Genomic DNA, 25,232 nt, shown 5'->3' with positions numbered 1-25,232 from the left:
ACATTAAAACTTTAGTAAAATGTTGGATACTTTAGTTCCTTCCATGTCTTCATTTGTTTGTTCTATTTTTTTGGAATAAGAATAATGGAAACAATGTACCATTTTTCACTAAGATCCTCCACAACCTATCAGAAGGTGCATCATATCTCACCTCTTTAGCCTTCTTTTCCCCTCCTTTGAAACACAACTCCATAACACTGGTTTAGAATACATAGAAAAACGTGTATATTTTTCTTAATCTGGCCACTTGGGAAGCTTGCTATATGATCTTACATGTGGAAGAATCATGCATGTAATATAGACCTATCATTGGATTAGGGATGTTCTGTATCAACACCTCCTCCCTGAACTCCACATCAGCCTTATAGACTACCTTGTACTAGAATTCTTCCCATCTTAAGCAAGCCATTCAACTTTGTAGTATTTTAATTTAGAATATACTACTAAGGAAGAATTTTTATGCATAAATAGAATAATCTTATTGTCAGAAAAAATAATAGAAGGCTACAAGATAGATTGTGCCAACACCCTAAAGTTACATTAGGAAGCCAATCTCCCTTCCCTACACATACCCCTTGGTATATTTATAACAAAAAATTCTCTTGCTTCCAAGTTCCAATGGGTGGACCCCATTACATTTGATCCGATTTTCCCCTTCTCTTGGTAGAACATCTGGCATATCATTTTTTGTTTTCCTTATCCACTTGAAAGTGGTTCTCAGCTCCCTTGCAAGACATGCTACTTCTCTCATAGTGTGCCTATTAGCATCAAGGTCCTTGGCTATTTAGCTCCCTTTCTCAGGCCTATAACACTAAGAAAAAGTTTATTTTGGCTACATGGGAAAGCATTTTAAGCTGAAATTCTCCCCATAGAGTGTCTAGAGGCCCTGTTGAGCTCCCAACCAAATTTCCACATGGAAGGTTTGTGGTTTGTTTGGACTCTTTGAGTAAATCTGATAAGAAAAGTCATATTGCAATGTTATTTTTGCTTTGAAAACAAAATCATACATATTGGCAAACACCCACAAAATAAATACATAATACATTGACTCTTGGTTTTCCTCTAGGAAATGTAACCATTAACGGTTTTACATCATCTTCCAGCATTATAGCAAACTGTAAACCTTCACACTACATCTCATATACATGCATTGTGACTTGTGTATATTCTTCTTTCCATGTTTCCATTTGACATTGCACAAGGAAGGGTTGGTGGAGAAAGGAGGAACTGTTTATGTAAAAGGAAATGGAGAGAAATTATATTCTGTTGAAGAAAAAACAGCACAAAAACAAATTACCATTTCAATTCCTATACCAAATAAGAGAGAAGTCAGGGGTTAGAGCTGTCACTAGAGCTCCAACAAGATAGAGGAGAGCGGACAGCATATCCACTCTCAAATTTTAGAAAGTAAAATTTACAATGCATGCTCCAAAAGTTGAGAATGCAAACCTAGAAAGTCAGCAATAATAAAAGCCAAAACAGAACCAATCAGCAAAAACAGGAAAACAAATATATACTCAGAAAGGAATTGAGCCATAAACTAATGCATGTTCATCATGTGAATGTCAAGCAATTACAAGCAACGATGAGATAGTAACTCACAATGAGTCCAATGTCCACTGAAGACAAGTTGTACGTACCGTGTGATCCCACTTAATGTGGATGACTGCAAAAGATAACTTGGAGGCATTGCATCTGTATAATGAATTGCCACCAAAACCCTAAGATGGTTAGATCAATTGGTTACAGAATAAACATAACATAAACTTTCCATTTGATAAACGCGAAGAGAGAGTGCAGCTATTCATACTCACCTATGAATACCGATGTCGTTATCTGGTGGTGAGAAAGTTGAATGTGGTTGTTGTCCGGTTGTGAGAAAATGCAGACCAAGGTCATTCTCAGGATGTGAGAGAGAGACAGAGAGAGAGAGTGAAACACAAGCCCTTAACTCAATTTTTGGCGCCACTCTTATTAGCGGCTGCCAGCCTTTAGTTGCTTCTTCAACTCTCGCTGTAAATGCATTTTTTTTTTTTTTTTGTAGCGGATGAAGAAGGAGAGGAACAATAATACTCCACTGTTTCTGAATAGTAAAACCCTAGAGCAGATTTGTCAAAAATACAATAAACATAACCATAAATCATATTCCAAATGACCAACATCCCTGAAGCGGATACTCAAAACAACCCCAAAGAAGAAGAAGACAACACAGGCAAATACCTGACCACAAAGGCCAAGATTAGCTACCTTCAAACAACAGCGCCTCAATAGACGAAGAAATCCCTCGTGACCTTGGCAAGCTTCAAGCTTCTCTCAACAGATGAACAAACCCATGGATTCCTCGGCAAGGCAACAATTTAACGTGAGCAATGGGTTCGAGATCACAGAGGAACATCGACGTTCCTCTCTGCCGCCTCTTCGGTTGTAGCTGTCAGGTTTGAGCTTTTCGACAGGTTATCAGGCTTGTTTTATGTCTGTTGTAAGAAAAGACTTGCGGATGAAGCCATGCTTGGTAGAGGTTTGAGAGAGGGGTAAGGAAGCCATTCCGAAGGACACATGTCGGATGCAAGGGGGTTATCCTATATTCCAAATGCTTTAAGTATATAATTTAGATTAGATAACAATGTTTTTTAGACAAAACCATACGTTTCCAAAGGGAAGTGGCTTGATTTGCTACTTTAAGGTTAATCATGATTTTGTAAGTCAAGATCTTGTGATAGAATGTCTTCAAACAAATTAAATAATTTGTAAATTCAAACACATCATTATACCCTCACCATCTATATCCAATCAAGCATTATATTAGAACTCCATTATTTTTCCTTGGTCTCCATGAAGTGGATTTAACTTCATACAATCTATTAAATATAAAAAACTGAAAAATTGAAGGACCAAACCAGTCACAAACTAAAACCAATCAACCGGTTAACCGGTGGTACTAGTTCGGTTTTGATTTGAAGTATTATAAAAACTAGTAAGACTGATTCAGTTAGGTTAACCTAACTGTGAACACCCATACAGCTTACACCTCTATTGATAATCAACAACAACTTGTTTTAATTGTGTACATGTTGAAGAAGATGAGGTAAATGGTGTGCACCACATTTGACAATGGTTCCATTGTTGAAGACCAATAGTTTAGCATTTGGTGTGGGGTGGAAAGCTCAAATTTAGCTCTTCCATACTATTCCATTCCAAGTGTGTTGTTGTTGTATTTGTATAATTGTATTATCTATCTAGTATCTTCTTTTACTTGCTCAAGTGGTTAATTTTGTGTCAAGTTTATACCAACGTCTTAAAGGATTGAGAAACAACTATAAGAGTATAAGATCGCTTCACCTGAGCAAGAAGTTTGAACATAGCAGGTTTTGAAGAAATGTAAAGCTTGGGTAGGATCACTTATTTGGGTGACAATAAACATACAAAAGAAAAAAAGACAATTATAACCACAAATGAATTGACAAAAACATTTGTAAAAACAAAATTCTTATACAAATGAAAAATCAAAATAGAAAGTTACTGAACCAAGGCAACTTGGGGTTGTAGTAGAAGCATTAGGAATTCTCCTGAGTCTTGCCTCTGCATTAAATCATAAAAGCTATATTATATCCATATTCCTCTTTGAGCAACTGGAGCATACCAGCAATTGTCTTCTACTCTTTTTGGCTAATGTTGGGTAATCTGTGGTGTTTGATTATGATTCAAAACAAAGGAACAATTAATTCTTAAAAATATGATCCATATCTTTGTCTTCACCTAGGGGTGGATTCAAGTCGGGCCGAGCCGAATAGTATGAGGCTTGAGCTCGGCTCGCCAAGGTAGCACAAGGCTCGAGCTAGAACCTTGAGCTCGAGTAAAAAACTCGTAAGCTCGAGCTCAAATTGAGAAAAATGTTTTATAAAAATAAAAATTTATATATAAAAATATATTTAATTTGATATTTAAAAAATTAAGATTTATAATATTATATATATATATATATATATACTCAAGCTTGGCTCATTTATTAATCGAGCCTGTAAATTGGGCTCGGGCTCGGCTCGAAGCTTAGTTGAAACCGAGTCGAGCCACATAAACCACATAATCCATCAATGTCGAAACCTCTAGATAAAAAAGAAAAATCTCTGTGGGAAGTCTATAATTGAGAAGAAAATACAAAAACATTTTAAGTTTAGGAGGAAGCTTTAAACACCAACTCTTACTAGCTAGACACCCCATCAGGCTCTCTTTGTCCCCCATTTAATAAGAACACCTCATTATACTTTCTTAAGTAACCAAACCACTCAACATCCAGTCATCCACTCATCTATCATCCCAAAAGTTGATGGATTTACCATTCACAACTCTCTAACCAATACCCCTCTTAAGGTGATACCTAACTTGCAAGATACCATTCTAGGCTCAAGAAATACCTTTTTTTCCTTTACATTTCAGAAGTTATCTCTTTCAAGTATTTACTTGAAACAACCTAAACCCATAAGTTTCTATTATAATTGAGAATTTTCATCCCAACTTTCCAAGACTAGCATCATTGACCCAATGGAGACTTTTTAAACAAAGTCCACCCCAAATTCTTAGAAGAGCAAGCTTTATTCTAGGCTTTTTACTTTTATTGTTTGACCATAAGAAGGTCCACTTTTGTTAATGGCATCCATGATATCACTAGGAATTTTGAAGATTTCATAATGAATTGTGGCATCATATTTGTGGTCAAATTAATGAGAATATCCCTAACCAAAGGACAAGGTCTTTTACTTCCATTCTACTATCTTGTTATTGACCTTCTCCTTTAAATTTTTATGAGTTATCTTAGTGACTTTACTAGATATAAGGAGAGTACTAAAATAAATATATGCTTTAGACTAATGTTTTACAAAATTTGGACATTACGAAAAAGCATTGGCAAAATTATGAATAATTTAAAGGTGTAAAGTGGATTGTGCCGGTCCATGGACCTAAAATCTCAGATCCATACGACCCAATTTACATGATTAATTTGTAATAAAATAGTAAACACCTCATCTATAACCAAACACATAATAAATCACAAGATAAATATTTGACACTTCAAACAAGATTTTATTAAATAGATGGTTAAGATCCACTAAACAGTATTTTATGTGGGCTATGTGCTGGGGGCAGGCCCGGCAGGAGACAACAGACAAGAGGGATCCGGACTAGAACAATAATCGGGTCCATTTTACACGGTTATTACAGTTTTACCCAAAGAACACTGCCGCAATTTTAACATCTCCATTTCCGTCTGTCTCATTGTCTCCCCCCTCTGAGTAGAGAGACCAGAGAGGGTGCGCATATCCTTAATAAGCGCTGGCCACTCATGCTGTCTTCTTCTTCTACTCGGATTCTAGTTTCACCTTAACAATTTCGGGTAGATTTTCAGGTAACTAACAGTTTGTTCTTTATTTTTTCTCCCATGTTTTTAAGTTATATTGGACTTTTCTTTTTGGTTTTTCTTTGTTTTTGTTTGTTCAGAGATTTGTAATTTGTAAAAATACGAGCTGGGTTCATCGTAGAACGCGGATTTGTTGTTGGGTTTCCAGCATATCTGTATATTTGAGCAGATAATCGGTGCTGGGTTGATTATATTCGGACAAACTGTGATTGTTTGGACCTGTTAGGGGATATTTGAGTGCAGTGTTTTTTTTTTTAGGTGATTTTTGTTTGGGTTTAATTCTTTTTTCGTTGTGGGGGGTTTTGTTGGATTCGTATAAGAAATAATGGGAAAAAAGATTAAAAAGAAGACACGAAACAGTGGACATAGGGAGAGGCGAGTTTCTTCTGGTTCTCCTCGAACCATTCCCAAGCACTCGAGTCCAACAGATGAGACTAGGGATGATGAAGATTCAGTAGTAAAAGAGAGAAAGGGATGCACACATCTTGGGGAGGTTGATTTGGAGAAAGTGTCTTCAAAAATCGGGTCATCGGAGCCTGTTAGGTGTGAAGGTTGCATGGAAGGTGCTCCTGACCGAAGGGCAGGTAAGGAAAAGAGTAAACATGGGGAGAAGAAAGGAAGAGGTCCTACAGATGTAAAGTCGGAGACTAATAAATCCATTTGGGTCTGTTTGAGTTGTGGGCATTTTGCTTGTGGAGGGATTGGGTTGCCGACAACACCTCAAAGCCATGCCATTCAACACTTCAGATATACCCGTCACCCCTGTGTAATTCAGTTGGATAACCCTCATCTTGGCTGGTGTTTTCCATGTAATTTTCTAATTCCAGTTGAAAAATCAGAAGAGAATGGTGAACAGAAAGATATCTTATCTGATATTACGAAATTGATCAAGGGACGATCACCAGAAGTCTCCTCAGTTGATGTTGAAGACATTTGGTTTGGAGGTGGATCACAAGTTTTAGATGGTGGTGACAAGACAAAGCTAGGTGAGGTCGAATCACAAGTTTTAGATGGAAAGGGTGGTGGTGGTTATACAGTTCGTGGCTTGGTTAACCTTGGGAATACCTGCTTCTTTAATTCTGTAATGCAGAACCTATTTGCAATGGATTTGTTGCGGGATTACTTCATGAAGCTGGATCAATCTTTTGGGCCCCTGACTATGGCATTGAAAAAGCTCATCAATGAAACAAGTCTGGAGGTGGACTCAAAGAATGGGTTGAACCCAAAAGCCTTGTTTGGATGCATTTGTTCGAAATCCCCCCAATTTAGGGGATATCAGCAACAAGACAGCCATGAGCTACTCCATTTCTTACTCGATGGCCTATGTACTGAGGAATTGAATGCAAGAAAATTACTCAGTTCTACTGGAAATGATGGGATGACTTCAAATCAGGGTTCTACTTTTGTGGATATGATATTTGGAGGCCAACTCTCTAGTACTGTTTGTTGTGTAGAATGTGGGCATTCCTCGGTTGTTTTTGAACCCTTCCTAGATCTTTCACTGCCAGTCCCAACTAAGAAACCTCCATCTAATAAAGCACCCCTATTCTCCCGTCCAAGAAAAACAAAGCTTCCTATTAAGAAAGGTGGAAGGGCTCGCCTAAAGGGCAATACTAATACCGCCCCTCCATTGGTTCAAAGTGAGCCAGGCCCATTAGAAAGCAGTGGGTCATCTTGCCTGGTACAATCTAGTGTGCCTGTTGCAAAACAGAAGGATGCTTTAGTTGATGATATTACATGGTTAGATTATGCGGGAGCAGGTGAAGTGTCTAATGACTTTGATTTGGTTTCACAAAATTTTGATGTCCCATCTATTCAAGATGCTGAAGAGAAGCAAATCTTTCAGAATTCTGCAGAGCAAACAGTTCCTTCCTTGGATCAGCTTTCATGGTTGGATTACATTGACCCAATTAAAGAACCTAGTGACCAGGATTTAGTTTCACAAAACTATGATATCTCAGTTGTTGAAGATTATGAAAACAAGCAACTGACCCCAAGCAGCAGGCTACAGAATAACTCTGATTCACATAGTAGGGCTTGTTCACCAAATGGAGAATCAAAACTGGAATTTGCTTCTTCTCAGAGTAATACCTGTGAAGATGAGCCCCCTTTACAGATTCAAGGTTCTGAAGTTCTGTTACTTCCCTACAAGGATGATAACTCAAACAATGAGGAGACGATTAGAAAAGAATGTGACCCCTCCATATCTGTTGTAGGCTGTGAATATGATACATTTGATGGCTTGGGTGACCTATTTAATGAGCCTGAGATGCCTGCTGTCTCTAATGCAGAATCCTGGTTATGTGACAAGAACTTTCAGTGCCAGGCAAGTGAAGTGACAGAAACAAGTTTCTTAGCTGGAAACAGTAGTGATTCTGGTCCAGATGAACTTGATAACACAGATGCTCCAGTCTCTATAGATAGTTGTTTGGCTCATTTTACAAAACCTGAGCTTCTATCTAATGAGCATGCTTGGCATTGTGAGAGGTGTTCGAAGATCTTGCGAAGCCAAAGGAGGAAATATAAAAATGACTACCAACAAACCACACCAAAGACCAGGGCAAATGCAGATGAAATAAGAAGGTTAAATAATTGTCCATTGGGTTCAGATGAGAATTCCATACATCCTACTAAGTACAGGCAGTTAGGTAATGGAAAGCTTGAAGGTGATACTGTTTCCACCTCCACTGCTGAATCTGCAAGTCTTGACCCTGAGATACCTGGTTATTCAAACCCAAAATGCACCAATTGCGAAAATGGTCAAATGAGTAAGGAAAGGGGTGCAGGGTTGGTAGACCCTGTGTCAAATTGTCTAGTCAACAAGTCAAAATTTTCTCAAGGGGATACATGTATTGGTGAATCGAGTCTTACTTCTCAAGACCCATTACTAACTTTGGGTCAGTCTGAATCTAGTACTGAAGTGACTTTTGGGGATCAAATCACTGATTCATGTGGTGTGGATGATTCTACTAGTATGTTATGCAATTCCAGTAAAACCGAACCTCAGGTTTCCCAGTTATTGGGTAGAGTTCATGAACCAGACGACAGTGATGATGAAGAAATGGATTCTGAAAATCTCAAGGTCAAGAGGGATGCAACTAAAAGGGTTCTCATCAATAGGGCCCCACCTATTCTCACCATTCACCTTAAACGGTTCAGTCAAGATGCTCGTGGCCGCTTGAGTAAATTGAATGGTTATGTCATTTTCAGAGATGTGGTTGATCTTAGGCCATATATGGATTCCAGGTGCTCTTTCATGCTCTTTTCATTTTCTTATCAGCATTTAATGATGCGATCCATTTTCTCCTTTTATATTGTTATAATTGTCACCATCATGGTTCTTATATTACTAACACTATTACTATTGTTGTTGTTACTGTTATTGTAAGTCTTTCTCTATAAGATTTATCATGTATCTGTGAACAGCTCTTTATTGGTTGTTGTTATTATTCTTTTAACCAAATGAGAGACGGTGTAAACTTGAATGACACAGCAGTTTCTCTTTAGGAAATCAATCTATTGATACACATACATGGTGTTTATCATTTATTAATATAAAAGCATGTGCATCATGCATTCTTGTTTATATGCATGCATCTAGATTGATCTGATGTTTATTCTGTAATTAGAGAATTCTAGTTTAGAGTTTAGCATATTCCTATTATGTTTGAGGAATTCAGAATTCCAGCTTGGTGTAAAAATCAAAATGTGTCTAACCTTTGGTGTGATATTTTTTTTTGGTTAGAAAAGAAAGAGGGGCTACACAAGGCAGGGGGTTAGCACTTCCCCAATTATGAGAAAAGCAAAAATAGAAAAGAGACCTAGAACTAGACAAATCTTCAGACCCAACCATATGGCCACACCACAGTTGGATGTCTAACAACACAGTGGGTTGGGAGACCAGCAAATGCTTTGGTTGATTGTTTAGCCAAGCAAGGGGCAAATAGGGATGTATTGGGCTCAGATGTAATTTGTTTTTTAGTCAACTATGTAGCCTGTTGGGAGAGGCTGCAGCTCGTGCCTCTTCATGGGCTGTTTGTATCAATTTCAGTTACCGAATTAATAAAATTTTCTTACTTATAAAAAAAAGAAAACCATATGGCCACAGTTGGCAAGCCAATCTGCAGCCCGGTTAGCTTCTCTGGAGGCATGGCAATTTTTTACCTTAAGCTCAGCTTCTCTGCAAATCTTATGGCATCCTTGATGTTCCATGGAGGTTCAGTTTTAAGGTAATCAATGATTAAGTTGGAGTCCCCTCTATCACAATTAGCTCATCTCTATAATCGACAGCAATTTTATGTGCAAAGAAAGCAGCCCAGGCTTCTGCCATGTTGATCATGGCCAGCTCACTATTTTTTCCTAGGACATTGAGCTATATTCCCATCTAATCCCTAGCTATACACCCAATAGCACATTCCCCACTCAACTTCCTAGATGCATGAAAATTGATTTTGATGGTATCATAATTGGGGGCTTTCCATTTCACTCTAATCCACTCCTTATTGTCACAAATTTTCCAGAGCTCACTTGAATCAATGCTTTATATACTCAATCATTGACTCTCCAGCTTTATCAATAACCACAGGAGGATTAAACTTACCATTAAAGGTTATTCCATTTCTGTTCTTCCAGATACCCCACAAAATAGCTGACACTTTCTCCTGAAGTAGACATTACTAGGATTATTATCTCTTTTGGCCAATCTCTGCCACCGGTTCAGAAAGTAGTGGTTTCCAATCCCAGGTTTGGGAACTTGAGGGTCAAGAATTGACCAAATTTGATAAGTAAACTGGCATCTTAGGAAGATAGTATCCGAATCTTCTTCCTCACCACAAAATGGGCAGCCAAGGTCAACATTAATACCCCCCTCCATAAATAACCTTTGAGGGGATCTTGTTATTAAGAAATAAATGCAGAAAGAATTTAACCTTGGGAGGGGGAGGGGAGCATAATTTCCAAATTTTCTTAGTCGCATTGGTGATTTTCTCATTATCATGAATTCTGCTTCTGGCTTAGATATAAGCCATTTTCACAGTACGTTTTCCCTTCGTATCAATTCTCCACACAATTTCATCTTCCTTGTTATTCTCAAGGGTTGCTAATTGCTATTGCTCTTATTTTGTTCCAAATCTCAGGAGGAACCAGATTGAGAACAATACTTTGGTCCCAATCAGTTTTGTTTTCATTTAATATCTCTGCCACCCTAAGGTCAGGATTTACCACATTCTCTAGTTGAAGCAGATTTTTTAAGAGGGGTATCACCAATCTACTTGTCACATCAAAACTTAATTTGGTTCCCATTTCTAATATTCTATGCAAGCTCTTGACTAAGAAGAGGTTTATTTTGGAGGATACCCCTCCAAACCCACAAGACTCCCTTCATGGGTTTGACGGCCCAAAAGTTCTCTTGATAAAACTTGCTTTTAACCACTTGAACCCTTTCGTTCTAGGTTGGGATTTTCTAGTGTAGCTTTGCATTGCTTGCTGTAGAGAACACTGATGTGGGCCCCACAGCTATGGTCCCACTGTGTTTGTAGGGTAGAATGTGTTCTAGTCATCCTAGGGTTAGCTGGTGGTCAGTTGGTTATTTCAGTTTTATTTTGTTCTATTTGTTATGTAAATACTAAGGGCAGATCTGTCATTTCCATGTAATGAGCATAATCTATAAATACTAAATAAAAGTGGCGTTCTGTCCCTCCTTTCAACCCTTGTGTTCTCTTGCTCTCTCTTTTCTTTCTCCTCTCTTCTCTATACTTTTTTCTTCTATTTTCGAACCTGAAATCTATTAGGGTTCAAGGCTGATAGCAGTCTTGAATGTCTACTTGGTATCAGAGCTAGGGTTTCTCATGTGAGTCTAGTCCAGCCGACCACATGAGAACCATCTAGGGTTGGAAGCTGAGAAAGTAGAGTTCGTTGACTGATTCTTGGAGATCGCCAGGGGGTTTAGTAGCTATTGAAGACTTGCCGCGGTTGTAGAGTGTTGGTGATTAGGAAGAATCAGAGAAGGCTAGGGTTCGGGTAACCTTGGAAGGCAACAAACAACATTCTCTTGTAAGTTTTTTATTTTCTGAGAGAAGTACTATCAGAGAAGATAGGTTGGACCTATCTAGAAAGGGCGGCCGAACCACTCTAGGGTTTTCTTCCTTCTATTCTCTAGGGTTTTGTCTTAACCCTGCGGCGAACCCTAATGTTGGGCCGTGCCTTGTGATCTACCTGTGAAGCTCTTCTTAAGTTTTCTCCTCAACATTGATCAGTTTTAGGGTTTCATATTAACCCTACTACAAGTCTTATCTGTACGGTACTGCTTGGAATGTGCGGTTGAGAATTTTCTTTTAAGGACCGATTAAAACCCTAATTCTGCTTCAGCATATCAGATTATTCTCCAAGCTGTTTTCAGATTTTTTTGGGGTTTCGAACTCTTCTAAGGGGTGAAAACTGTATTGACTGGCGCTATTGTGTTTGCTAATTGGTTTCAGATCAGACTTATACCTGTTTCATGCACATATACCATGAAAACAGATTGGTTCTATACTGATTTTTGATTGTGATTGATAGTCCAAGTGCTGTTCTTTGACTGTAGTAACCCTAATTTTTGAGACTACTGGTTCTTGACCGAAATAGAGTTTAAGAATCAGGCAGAAGGCAGTTTTGGGAACAATAGTTATGGTGGTGTTTCTGAGACAGGTTTTCAGATTACAACCATAAGATTTGATCGATCAAACTATTTGGAATTGGCCCAATTAGCCATGATGGCTATTGGGGGAAGGGTAAAGTAGGGTATCTCTTGGGAGATGTGAAAGAACCCTCCAAGGGAGATCCCATGTTTACCAAGTGGGTCCAAGAAAACTACTTGGTTATGACATGGCTGTGTAATTCTTTGCAGCCTCATATCAGCTGAAATTACTTGTGGGCAAAAACAGCCAAGGAGATATGGGATGTTATGAAAGAAACTTACTCCCAACCCCTTAATGTTGCCAGAGCATATGAATTGAAATGTGAAGTGAATACTCTTAAACAAGGAGAGAAACCGGTTTCGGTCTACTTCTCTACCTTGAAGTCCCTGTGGCACGAGATTGATCACTTAGAGACTCTTGAGTGGGAGAGTCCCAAAGATGCACAAACCCATAGAAAGCACATCGAGACAAACAAGGTGTTTGAGTTTCTGGTAGGCCTGAATTCAGAGTATGATATTGTGCAGCAATAGATTTTGACCAAAGATAGTGTGACCCTCTCTCAGGCATACTCCTTAGTGCATAGTGAAGAGACCAGGAGGAAAGTCATGATGCAACCTCAGCCTCTTACACTGGCCCTTGTAGCTGTTAAACCCAAATCAGGGGGTGATTCAGAGAGGGACAGGAAGAATGAAGATAAAAGGGATGTGGTATGTGAGCATTGTAAGAAACCCAAACACACAAAAGAAACATGTTGGAAGCTGCATCCTCATTTGGTCTTGGCAAAGTTGAGAAGCAAGAAGGGTAATGCTATGTGGCCGTGACTACTGATTCAGCATCCTCGTCTGGCACAAGAGGCACACCCTTAGAGACCTTAGCTGCAGTTCGGGCTGCTCTAATACAGTTGGAAAAGGAAGTTGGGAACTCAGCTCAGTCACTGCAGTCACCATCAGCCCCTACCACATCTGCTTTTGCACATTCAGGTACTTGAGCCTCAGCCTACCATGCCTCAGCTCCAGGTACTATTGAACCCTATTGGGTAATAGATTCAGGTGCATTCGACCATATGACTAGCTTGCCTTCATTGTTTACCACTTATCATTTATCTTCTGGTAGGGATAAAGTATCTATTGCTGATTGCTCTCTTGTCCCCATTTCTGGTAAGGGTGACATCAAGCTGTCAGATACTATCTCCTTGTCTTCTATCTTGCATGTTCCTAAACTTGATACTAACCTTCTTTCAGTTAGCAGTATTACCAAACATATGAACTGCTCAATAACTTTCTTCCTTGACCGATGTTCTTTTCAGGACCTGGTGATGAAGGTGATTGGGATTGGCTGTGAGACGAATGAGATCTATCTGCTCGGGGAGAGTTCTCATTGGGAAGAGTCAGTGGATAAGAAGTCACTTGTTTCTCAGATTGTGAGTCCGGTTTTGCTTTGGCATAACCGATTGGGTCATTTGTCTTTTCGATCCTTAAAGAGTCTGTTTCCTACTTTGTTTGAGTCTGTTGAGTTGTCCCAGTTGAAATGTGAAAGTTGTGAGTTTGCTAAATATTGTAGAAACTCTTATTCATTGAGTAATAAAAGGAGTAATAGTTCTTTTGATATTGTGCATACTGATGTTTGGGGGCCATATCACATCCCTTCTATGGGTGGGTACATATATTTTTTGTTATTTGTTGATGACCATACTCGGTTTTTTTTGGGTTTATCTTATGCGTTCACGAGATGAGGTTCCCGCCCTGACCCAAAACTTCCACCAAATGATCCTAACCTAGTTTGATGCCAAGATCAAAATTCTTAAGTCTGATAATGCAAATGAATACTTTGCTAAGCCATTGGCATCTTACCTTCTTAATCATGGGGTTATCCACCAGAGCACTTGCCCTCGTACACGTCAGCAGAATGGGGTTGCAGAAAGGAAGAATAGGCACATCTTGGAGGTGGCTAGAGGTATTATGTTTACTTCCAATGTCCCTATTCGCTTATGGGGTGATGCTATCCTCACGGCGGTATATCTTATTAATCGGGTTCCTTCCCGGGTTCTTGATATGAAACCTCATTTTTCCCTTCTATACCCAAATGAGGAGTTGTTTACTGTTCCCCTTAAAACATTTGGTTGTATCTGTTTTGTTCAGCTTCTCGGACCCCATCACTCCAAGTTCGAACCAAAGGCCTCCAAATGCATCTTTCTTGGTTATGCACAAACTCAAAAGGGTTATTGCTGCTATGATCTTGTCTCAGGGAAGAAGTTTGTCTCTATGGATGCCACTTTCTTTGAGGAGACACCCTATTATTCTCGGGTTTCTCCTCAGGGGGAGAGCAGTGAGAGTGGGGATTTGGGTCATTTTCTTCAGGGGTAGCGCAGTGAGGGTAGGTTTAATACTTTTGGGACTGTTCCTTTACCTATTCCATTGGGTGATGAGGGTTGCAGTAGTGAGGGTGGTCAGAGGGATTAGGAGTTGAGAGTCTATCATAGGCGATACAGGCAGGTTGATCCCGATCATCAACAGTCCAGGCCAGCTTCAACCTCTTCTGCGCTCCAAGTCCAGGTATTACAGTCCCAGGGCCCATAGAGACTCCTTCCATTGTTGCCACTTCACCTCCTGTAGACAACCTTGACCTTCCCATTGCCGTCCGTATCCAAGTTCAGGTATTACAGTCCTAGGGCCCATAGAGACTTCTTCCATTGTTGCTACTTCACCTCCTGCAGACAACCTTGACCTTCCCATTGCCGTCCGTAAAGGGAAACGACATTGCACCACATCTACAACCATTGCATTTCCCAGTTTTTATCCTATGATTGCCTATCTCCCTCCTATAGGTCCTATATTACTTCCGTTGCTAATGTCCCTATTCCAAGAACAGTGCAAGAAGCCCTATCAGTCCCGGAGTGGAGAGGTGCAATGCAAGTTGAAATGGATGCCCTGTTGAAAAATAATACCTGAGAGCTAGTTGATCTGCCCAAAGGAAAGAAACCAGTTGGATACAGATGGGTATTTACTGTGAAACACAATGCGGATGGCTCCATTGAGAGGTACAAAGCTCGGCTAGTTGCAAAAGGGTTCACCCAGATTGCCCCGGTAGCCAAGATGACCACCATTTGAGTTCTATTATCTCTTGCAGCAAGCCACACTTGGCCTTTGTACCAAATGGACGTTAAAAATGCTTTTCTGAATGGAGACCTACAGGAAGAGGTTTACTTGCAGTTGCCTCCTGGATTCTATGATACAGAGACAGGTAAGAAGGTCTGCCGGCTCAATAAGGCATTGTATGGTTTGAAGCAGTCACCTAGAGCTTGGTTCGATAGATTCAGACTAGCCCTTGGGAAGTTCGGTTATGTACAGGCCCAGTCAGATCATACACTGTTCATCAAGAGGGTGGAGTCCTCTCTGACACTACTTGCAGTATTTGTTGATGATATTGTGGTGACAGGAAATGATAGCCATGAGATTGAGTCTCTCAAACAGCTCCTTCATCAAGAGTCTGAGGTGAAAGATCTTGGTGCACTACGGTATTTTTTGGGTATTGAGGTTGCTAGATCTAAACAGGGGATCTTTGTCTCTCAGAGGAAATATGTTCTAGATTTGTTGGCGGAAACTGGAAAGTTAGGTGTCAAGCCTGCAGATACACCCATTGAACAGAACCACAGGATTAGTGCAGAGAGTGGGGGGGAGCCTCTTGAAGACAAAGTTATGTTCTAGCGATTAGTGGGAAAGCTCCTATATCTCTGCCTCACTCGGCCAGATAGTTATGCAGTTAATGTTGTCAGTCAGTACATGCATTCTCCTAGAACCACGCACCTTCTTGCAGCAGAAAGAATATTAGCATACTTGAAGAGATGCCCGGGTAGAGGTATATTATTCAAGAACAATGACCACATGAAGGTAGAGGTCTATACGGGTGCTGATTGGGCTGGGAGTGTTGATGACAGAAGGTCTATCTCTGGATATTGTGCCCTTGTGGGAGGTAACCTTGTCTCTTAGAGGAGTAAAAAATAGAGTATTGTCTCTCGATCTAGTGTTGAAGTTGAATATAGGTCAATGGCTAACGGAGTGGCTGAAATTCTATGGTTGAGATCACTACTTGAGGAGTTGGGTATTGAGTATGAGAAGCCCCTGATGCTGTATTGTGATAATCAAGCGGCTATTAATATAGCACACAATCCGGTGCAGCATGACAGAAGGTCTATCTCTGGATATTGTGCCCTTGTGGGAGGTAACCTTGTCTCTTAGAGGAGTAAAAAATAGAGTATTGTCTCTCGATCTAGTGTTGAAGTTGAATATAGGTCAATGGCTAACGGAGTGGCTGAAATTCTATGGTTGAGATCACTACTTGAGGAGTTGGGTATTGAGTATGAGAAGCCCCTGATGCTGTATTGTGATAATCAAGCGGCTATTAATATAGCACACAATCCGGTGCAGCATGACAGAACTAAACATATTGAAGTTGATCGACATTTTGTACGAGAGAGGGTCTCATCACAAGAAGTGTGTCTCCCGTACATCACATCCAACATGCAACTAGCAAATATCCTCACCAAAGCTGTACGAAGGAAGAAGCTAGAGGCGAATCAATCCAAGTTGGGAGGTGAACCAGTAAAGGACCTTGGGAGATACCAAAGACTTGTGGGTCGGCTACTATACTTGTGTATGACAAGGCCGGACATCTCCTATGCAGTAAGTGTAGTGAGTCAATACATGCATGCTCCATGAGACCAGCATTGGATGGCAATTGACAAGATCCTTGCTTATTTGAAGGGACATCCAGGCAGAGGCATATTGTTTACTGATCATGGACAGTTGAAGCTAGAGGCTTATATAGATGCAGATTGGGTAGGATGCCTTGATGACAGAAGATCAACTTCAGGAGTTTTCACCCTAGTTGGGGGTAACCTAGTCTCATGGAAGAGTGAAAAACAAACAGTTGTGGCAAGATCAAGTGCAGAAGCCGAATATAGGGCCATGCCACATGGAGTTTCAGAACTTCTCTGGATCCGTTCTCTGTTAAAAGAAATCAGTGTACAGGCAGAAGAACCTATGATGCTATACTACGATAACCAGGCAACAATTAATATTGCTCATAATCCAGTCCAGCATGACCGAACTAAGCACATTGAAGTAGATAGACATTTTATCAGAGAAAGGGTAACTTCTGGAGAAGTTTGTCTTCCATACATTTCTTCTGATCTGCAGCTTGCTGATGTTCTCACAAAAGGCGTTGCAAAGAATAAGCTGGAGCATGATCTACGCAACTTGGGAATGTGTGACATCTATTCTGAACTTGAGGGGGAGTGTTGAATGGGCCGATTTTTGTTTAGTTTATTTTCTTTTAAATTAAGAAGTTGTTGGGCCTTGGGCCCATTAGTTTTTATTTTTAAAAGAGTCGTAACTATTTAGTTTGAGTTGCCGCCCTACTAAGGGCATCTTTGTAATATCTCATATTTAAGTTAAATATAAATAGAATGAGGGGCTGGCGGCTAGGGTTATGATACACACAATCCTAGTTGACCTTCTCCTTTTCTTCCTCTTTCTCTTCCTATTGCTGAAATCTACAACTTTCCCCTCTTCGTTTCACAAGAAGCTTGACCGAATCAGTAGATAGTGGTTTCTACTAGGTGTACCCAATCAATTTGTACTTTTGAAATGCCCACTTTGAACCAAAGGTTGTTCAGTTGAAAACAAAGCAGAAATTGTCTAGTCAGCAGTTTTTATAACCAAACAGTTTTATGGTTGCAACAGAAACATAACGATGGGGTGTTGCATGGCCATTTTGAGGTCGAAATGCCTCAATCTCAAGCGTCACCATACCAAACACCCACTAAATTGGCCATAAACTATACTGATTCATATTGGTTCACAAGATTTTGCTTCATGATACCAAATCAAGTCAAATGGGCAAGTTTTGACCCCTGAAGCTTGGCTGCAAGAAAAGTGAAGATGCTAAATCTTGAACCTTTCAAAATTCTAAAATCTCTCTAATATGACTCACTAAACTAGTTTCATTCTTGAAGATTAATGTTATTTGTATGGCACCAACAATCTAGAAAATGACGTTAAAATCTCAAGTTGACCAGCATTGATTAAAAAAAAACTCAAGTTGACCAGAAATTGAATTACTAAAAAATTATGAAATTGCAATTGACATACAACTAAGTAGAAAATAAGAAAATTGGTTTCTTCTTCCATGGCTTCTTTCCCCTTTTCTACATGGATGTCACTCTCTCTAGCACTTAAAATAATCTTCATCTAAGCTTATCCTTAAGAGAATAGTTATTTATAGAGCGTGGTCAAACTTATCTCAAAGGAATATATTCAGAGACTTGGACACTTTTGAGGATGATTACTTTGGTGGGTACCAGCTTGTAAAGATTTTTGAAATGTGGTGATTTTGGAACTTTTTTCATTCTTTTTCTGATTTGTTGCCAGAAGCTTTATTGATGTGTGAAAGAGGAAGGATTACAGTGTGCCAAGCAGCTCTCTTTAAATATTAGGCTAGCTCCAACTAAAAATTTGTGCTTGTGGGTGGTCAGAAATGTAGGTATGAGTCATATGACAAAGGAGGTGGATGGTTAAAATTTTATGATGTTAATGCTCCTAAAGATAGGACCCACCAAATGCCACCCAGATCCTGTTTGTAGGTCATACTTAAATGCTCCTTTTTGCAGTTATAAGGCTGGGTCTTTTTTTCTCAATAACCATGAATTTTATTAATGGAGAAAAATGTACACATAAATCAAACAAAAAGAGAGATAAGACCTATCTCTCCCCTTTCTTTTTCTTACAATCGTGCCCAGAAAATTTGATCTCTCCCCACCTCTTGTTTATCTAAGTACCAGCCACATTATCATCAGTCCTTATTACCCATTGAAATCTCACTTCCATGTCTCTAGTCAGCCATCTGAAATTCTGAATTTCTCTATCTCATTCCTATAAGCCCAAAACTTTTCCTCTTTGCTTTGTAACCATCTCACCACCAGTTTAGAGTGTCCTTCAATGATAAACTTTTTTTATACTCCTTCCATCACAGCTATTATTTGCACCTTTAATGAGTTTCCTACACCAATTCCCCCCCCCCCCCCCCCCCAAATCCAAAAAAAAAAAAAAAGAAAAAAGCAATAATATGGCCCTCTTCATTCCTAAGAATTCCTACTCCTAAATTCCCCAGGTTTGCTATGCTGGTGCCATCAAATTTGAGTTTAATAAAGCGTCTTTCCAGTGGAGACTAATAACTAAAGAGTAATAGCCTTAGTTGTGGATGTTCCCACCACTTCCATGTTTAATGATGCCATCAATTGAAAAAGATGAAAGGCTCTCCATATATTTCACCCAATGAGCCACACTAGAAGTTATACATTCAATTATAGGTTCCTTCTTTCCTTTTCTATTAAATATTTTACATTTCTTTCTTCCCAAATCGTCCAAATGATTGTGGCTTTTCTTTGGCCAAACAAATGTTGTAGGAGCAAACAAGCTTGCCATAATAGATGGAAGGTTCTATCTACAGCCAAACAAAGAGAAAAAACAATCCTAAATGCATACAACAAATAGACAGGAGATTAGCTAGTGATAGCAAGTCTCACCATTGGCTTTGTAATGGACGGACCAATAGGGGGATAAGCAGCAATTAGGTCTCCTCTTTTGAAGCAAATCACAAGTGTCATAAGGTTTTGTCCTTTATTCATCCAATTATAGATCTTATACATGGAGTAACTTTTACTAGTTAAACAAAAACTTGGGGGTAAGGGACATGACTATCTTGCATGAGATGTTTCTCCTTAGAATCTCATGATTCCATTGCTTGGATCAGTAACACCAAATCTTGAAGTCTGATCAATAGAGCTATAAATCTTGGTTTTGACCACAACCTATCTGTGTAATTGTATCGCAATATAGAATGTTTTATTGTTGAGGCACCACTTTCTCAATCTTGAATGAGAGGGAAGATTCTAAACAAACACAAATAAATGCTATGTATCTACTATTAAGTATAATATATCATGTATCTTCTGCTAGGAAGATACACCATTGCTTGTCCAAATTCCAAAACACTGACAATGAGTACACCATTGCTTGTCCTTGTCATCCCCTTTCTTCTGAAATTAACCTTTGTAGGACTCATACCACTCATGCCTCCCCTAGCCAGCCAAGGCTATCTGCTCCCCCCTCAGGAGCATTCATTGCATTCGTCCTACTTTCCTTAGTCTGGACTAGTGCATACACCTTGTGGACAGAAGGAAGGTCTTTGCTGCCCAAAATCTGAACTCTAATAGGCTCATATATAGGACTCAGCCCAGGTAAGGATTAAAGTATCGGTATCGGGTATCGTGGCGAACAATTCAGATTCAGATACAGATATGGATATGCTTTGGGAATGCATGGATACAGACAAAAAAATGAAAACGCATGGATACACTAGAAAATACATACAAATTCCACAAACGCATTAATAACACTAAATTTAAGTCCAAAATAATCACAAATAGTATATAAATGCATAGAAAATGTATATTTTAATGATATATATGAAGAAATATATTACACTTAGTATACCGGAATGCGTAGATATCATATAATTTTATTTATTTAGTCAAGAGTTCAAAACACTAAACACATGCACATATTATATTTTAATTATTATGTCAATTATTTTTATTTTACTATTTAAATTTTTTAACATTAACAAAAAAGCAACTAAATATTAAATCCTCAAGTGCAAATTAAAAATATCAATTAATAATTCATAAAAATATAATTTTCACTTAAAGTATATCAAATTTGTTAAAATTTCTAAGATACATATCATATACAAATTCATAATTTTTAACTACTAAAATGATTATTCCATTATTAATATTTTTATTTCTATAAATTATATGAAATAAAAAATCATGTTTTGAAATAAATGTAGATTAGTGGATTTGATAGATTCAGTTCAATATTATATTCTTCAATATTTTATAAACAATATTTTTATTTTTTTGTAAATAATAAATATGTTGTTACTACTTATTAATGTAAATTAAAATATTAATTAATAATTTGTAAACATATATAAAAATTTTAAGATGCATATCATGTGGAAATTTATAAATTTACGTATTAATTATTAAAACAACTATTCTATTATTAATATTTTACTTGTATAATTTTTTTGATATTAAAAATAATTTTTTTATGTAAATGTGGATTTGGTAGATCATTTGTTCTATTAGTTTATAAAATACTTTTTTAAGTATTATTGTTTTGAATAGTTAGAATTGTTAAATATAGACATGTGGTTTTTTGTTTAAATTGCATATAGACACAAAAAGTAATAAAATTTATTTTGTTTTATTTATTATCACAAGATGAAATGTGGCTAGATGGTTCAGAGGCGTGTTGTAAGTTGGCGCCCTCTGGGTGACCAGAGTTTGAACCACCATGTTATGTTTTTTCTAGAGAATAGAGGGATGTGGCGTATTGCGTGTATTGACCCGTATCGGCCGATACAATGCAATACAGCCCGATACGCATTTGTATCGGTTTGATACGAACGATTTCAGGATACACTTCTATTCATAGTGTATCCCGTATGGGGCGTATCATATCAATATTTAAATCCTTGAGAACAATTGTAGTTTCTTTGGCTTTGTTGAAATGTTGGCTGTATTGTAACTTGGCACCTGTATTGTATCATATCATAAAATTAATTCTTCTTTGCTGATAAAAAAAAGTAACAAGGCAAAAACATGCTGTTTGGACACCAACTTTTTATAGGCCTTGGCATCTTCATTCTTCCACACAATATTTTGGTAATAATCAAGTTCCTTCCAAACTGAAGTAAGGGCTGAGTAATGAGATGATAAGATCTGTTCCCCTTGCTTAAATTTAGAGGGTTCTGCTTGTAACTGGTAAATCCGAGCATAATGTCTCTGTTCTGAGTAAGGAGACTTGGCCCGCTCCCGGATTTTCCGGGCTGTATCAGCCCATATAAAGTTATTTTTAACTGAAGGTAACATAAATGTAAGCAACCAGGACATAATTAAACAATTCTCTTGATTCCATTTATCATGTTCTGCAGTTCCAGATTTTGGTTCCTCTACAGTTCCAGTTAGGTAGCCAATCTTACCCCTAGCTGTGATGTACAGTTTAAGCTCATTGGACCATGCTAGGTAGTTCATACCATCAATGGGGTAATTTTTTGGGAAAACTCATATGGTCCACTCTACTGTTCAGTCCTCCCTAACTACAAGAAACATTATAGGTGGCAGTATCGTCAGATGCCATGAGAGCACACCTTAAGGAAGACTATTCACTGCTGTCTACACAGGGTAATAAGAAGGGTGTCAGTAAGGAATTGAGGAATCTCTGAAGACAAGGAGTGGAAGCTGGACAAACTAGTGTTGGCTGTTGGCAAATCTGATGTAGTCTGGGCTCTGATATTGCCTGAGTTCTCTCAGCTTCCGGGAGATCTAGGAGAAAGATTTTGGAGGTTGTGGGGTTACAAAACCGTGAGATGGAGATTTGAAATTGTGATGCTTTTTGTTCTGTTTTTGTTATCAGGTGTCGCCTTAACACCTATCAAGGATGTACTATTTATTTTATTTGATTTTAATAAATTTTCTTTTTACTTATCAAACAAAAGGGTAATAAGGAAAACACTGCTCTTGGGAGCAAACCAACACCTTCCTAGCAGGCTGAGACCCAAAAACAAGCCTCTACCAATGGCCTACAATGGTAACAACACTAAATTCCCCTTTTAGGAGCACCACCAGATTCTTCCAGGACCAAAAATAGGTCACTTACACATCAAGCAACAGCACTTTGCAACTGTTACTGAGCTAATAAGTCATACCATACCTAACACAGGTCACAAACCTCAACGTAAAAGGATCACATGATCCACAAAGGGCACGAGGGGCTTCTAGACTGTTCTACAGCATTTGGCCACTACAACTACATCACTGTCTTGGTGCTACGACCAAGATAGAGGTAGGAAAAAACTATCCAAACCTGTGTCAGATCAAATTGATGTGGTTCTGTCTCTAGATCCAGGGAAGATGAAGAATAGAGGAAAAACTACCACAATCTGCTTTCAGGCCTCAGATCTTCACTCTGCTACCATATTACTCGTGGAAAAGGGAAGGAATAAGAGGTAGGAGACGAGAGAAGAGAGGAGAACACGAGAAGAAAAAATAGAGAGCCAAAAGTAAATAGGCGGCACTCCTTTTTATTATTTATAGGGCAGCAATACAAAAGATATAAAATGTCAAAAATGCCCTTGTGACACTAACATTAATAAATACAACATCGTTGTAGTTCCATATTGAAGATTTAACATTTTGATGTGTTAGGATTCTTCAGTTTGTTCAGTTAATGGTGTCTCCTAAGGAGTTTGCTTGATTTTATGCATATTAATTCATACATACACTTCTGATCATTGAGTGCTGCACGGACTCTCCTATATGGATGAAGTGTCCATGTTGGTAGGTTCCAATACTTCATGAGTTCTTGAGAAACATTTTTATATAGCATTTTCCTTTTTCTCCTTTCTTATTTGGCATAAATGAACAACTAATATACATGATGAATAGTTTTTTGTTTTCTATAGGGCATTGCGAAGTAATAAATTTCCATAGGTATACAATGTTAGAATTCAAAACATACAGAGTATTTTAATGGTATATACTTTTATTTGGACATATACTGAATTCATGCTTTTTCATCTGGCTGAGTCAAGAGTCAAGACACCCGGACATGACATACATCAGATTCTATAGATTCTATTCTTGAGTCCATGCCCATGTAACACCATGAGAATCATAATCTAGCACAGAATATGGTCCTTAGTAGAGTGGGGTAGTGAAAAAGAATTGATTTAGTTGATCCCATATTATTAAGATAAGGTTTTGGTCAGTTAAATTGAGACAGCTGTAATAGAGTGCATTATTTTGGGTAGTTTAGTAATTGCAACTTCTTATTGGGGTTTTCACCCCATTGTAATGCGATGATTAGTATAATGTACTCAATGATTAGTATAATGTACTGATTTATAAATTAAATAAAGGTAACCATTTCCAATAAAAAAAAAAGATAAAATAAGATGGCTTGGACTATCATGCTTTTTTGATGGGATTGATTTTGTATTATTCAAATCAATTTCATAGAAACTGCATACATGCATAGCACCATGAATTTGATCCTGTTAGAAGGTAATGAAAATATTTTCTCATTGCACTTTGCAGGTGTGGAGAAGAAAGAGAGAAGTGTGAGTACCGTCTGGTTGGTGTAGTGGAGCACTCTGGGACCATGAGAGGAGGCCATTATGTGGCTTATGTGAGAGGCAGAAAAGGCAGAGGTAAGACCAATGGTGGACAACAAGAATCCACATGGTACTATGTCAGTGATGCTCATGTACGTGAGGTTTCTCTAACAGAAGTCCTCCGGAGTGAAGCCTATATCTTATTCTATGAGAAAGTTTGATTTTCTTTTTTCTTTATTTATTTATTTATTTTTGTGAAATTCTATCTACATTCATACTATACTGAGTTTTGGTGCAAGTGTGCAACTGAACAACCTACATAGTGGAGAGAGAGGGAGTTGAGAACAAGATGTGAGAATATGAAGACATGTATAACCGAAACGAGTAATTCCTCTTTCCAGGGGGGTGTTTTCTTACTGATACATAGAAAATTAGTTATATAGGATCAATTTGTTATTTTTATGGGTAATGAGGAGGATACCCATTTTTTGATGTATCATGACAAACACAGTTTTGTTTATTTAGATTTGTTACATGGAAGATTATTTATTTAATGATTTCTTTGAGTAAAGATCCATTCTTAAATATGACTGGGAGGCGATTTATCATTGATCATAGGATCTTAGCATTTGGATGTGTTAAGTTTCAGTGCACCAGTAGATCATGGATGACATTGAACTGGAAGCAGATCATGCCATTATAAACAAATTTTGAACCTTAGACATGTCTACTTAGTTTCAGCTAGATTTTCTTCTATTCTCCCTTTATATATGTCTATGCACATTTCTTGGAAATATCAAGATCTAAATATCTAATGAGGGTGTCTGTTTAGATGGAAATATGCTTCTGTGCAATGGTCTGGTAGTGTAATTTCTCACAATCCATTGCTTGTTGCCCATTTA

At 38.3% G+C, this 25,232-nt stretch overlaps 1 protein-coding gene and 1 long non-coding RNA gene across 3 annotated transcripts; one reads left to right on the top strand and one right to left on the bottom strand.

Annotated features, from left to right (window-relative positions):
- Window positions 1-956: 956 nt before the first annotated feature.
- Window positions 957-2,588, bottom strand: LOC148874730 (uncharacterized). Of its 2 annotated transcripts, none has more exons than XR_016110372.1 (4): window positions 2,221-2,588; window positions 1,815-2,098; window positions 1,641-1,695; window positions 957-1,227 (listed from the first exon to the last, which is right to left on the bottom strand). It is a non-coding gene; the product is annotated as an uncharacterized LOC148874730 (long non-coding RNA). The 2 variants fall into 2 exon arrangements; XR_016110373.1 differs by having other exon boundaries at window positions 2,248-2,572.
- A 2,698-nt stretch (window positions 2,589-5,286) lies between these two features.
- LOC148874729 (ubiquitin carboxyl-terminal hydrolase 2-like) lies at window positions 5,287-24,901 on the top strand. The gene is made up of 3 exons (XM_088968566.1): window positions 5,287-5,401; window positions 5,494-8,659; window positions 24,314-24,901. Exons 2-3 carry the CDS (start codon window positions 5,739-5,741, stop codon window positions 24,549-24,551), a joined length of 3,159 nt encoding a protein of 1,052 aa, XP_088824692.1. The 5' UTR covers window positions 5,287-5,401; window positions 5,494-5,738; the 3' UTR covers window positions 24,552-24,901.
- Window positions 24,902-25,232: the final 331 nt, after the last annotated feature.

Source organism: Nelumbo lutea, chromosome 1 (genome assembly GCF_056320005.1).
Source record: "Nelumbo lutea isolate HS-2025 chromosome 1, American lotus-T2T, whole genome shotgun sequence".
Classification (NCBI taxonomy): domain Eukaryota; kingdom Viridiplantae; phylum Streptophyta; class Magnoliopsida; order Proteales; family Nelumbonaceae; genus Nelumbo; species Nelumbo lutea.
The sequence above is the reverse complement of the archived record's forward strand: the minus strand, read 5'-3'. Positions and strand labels throughout refer to the sequence as shown.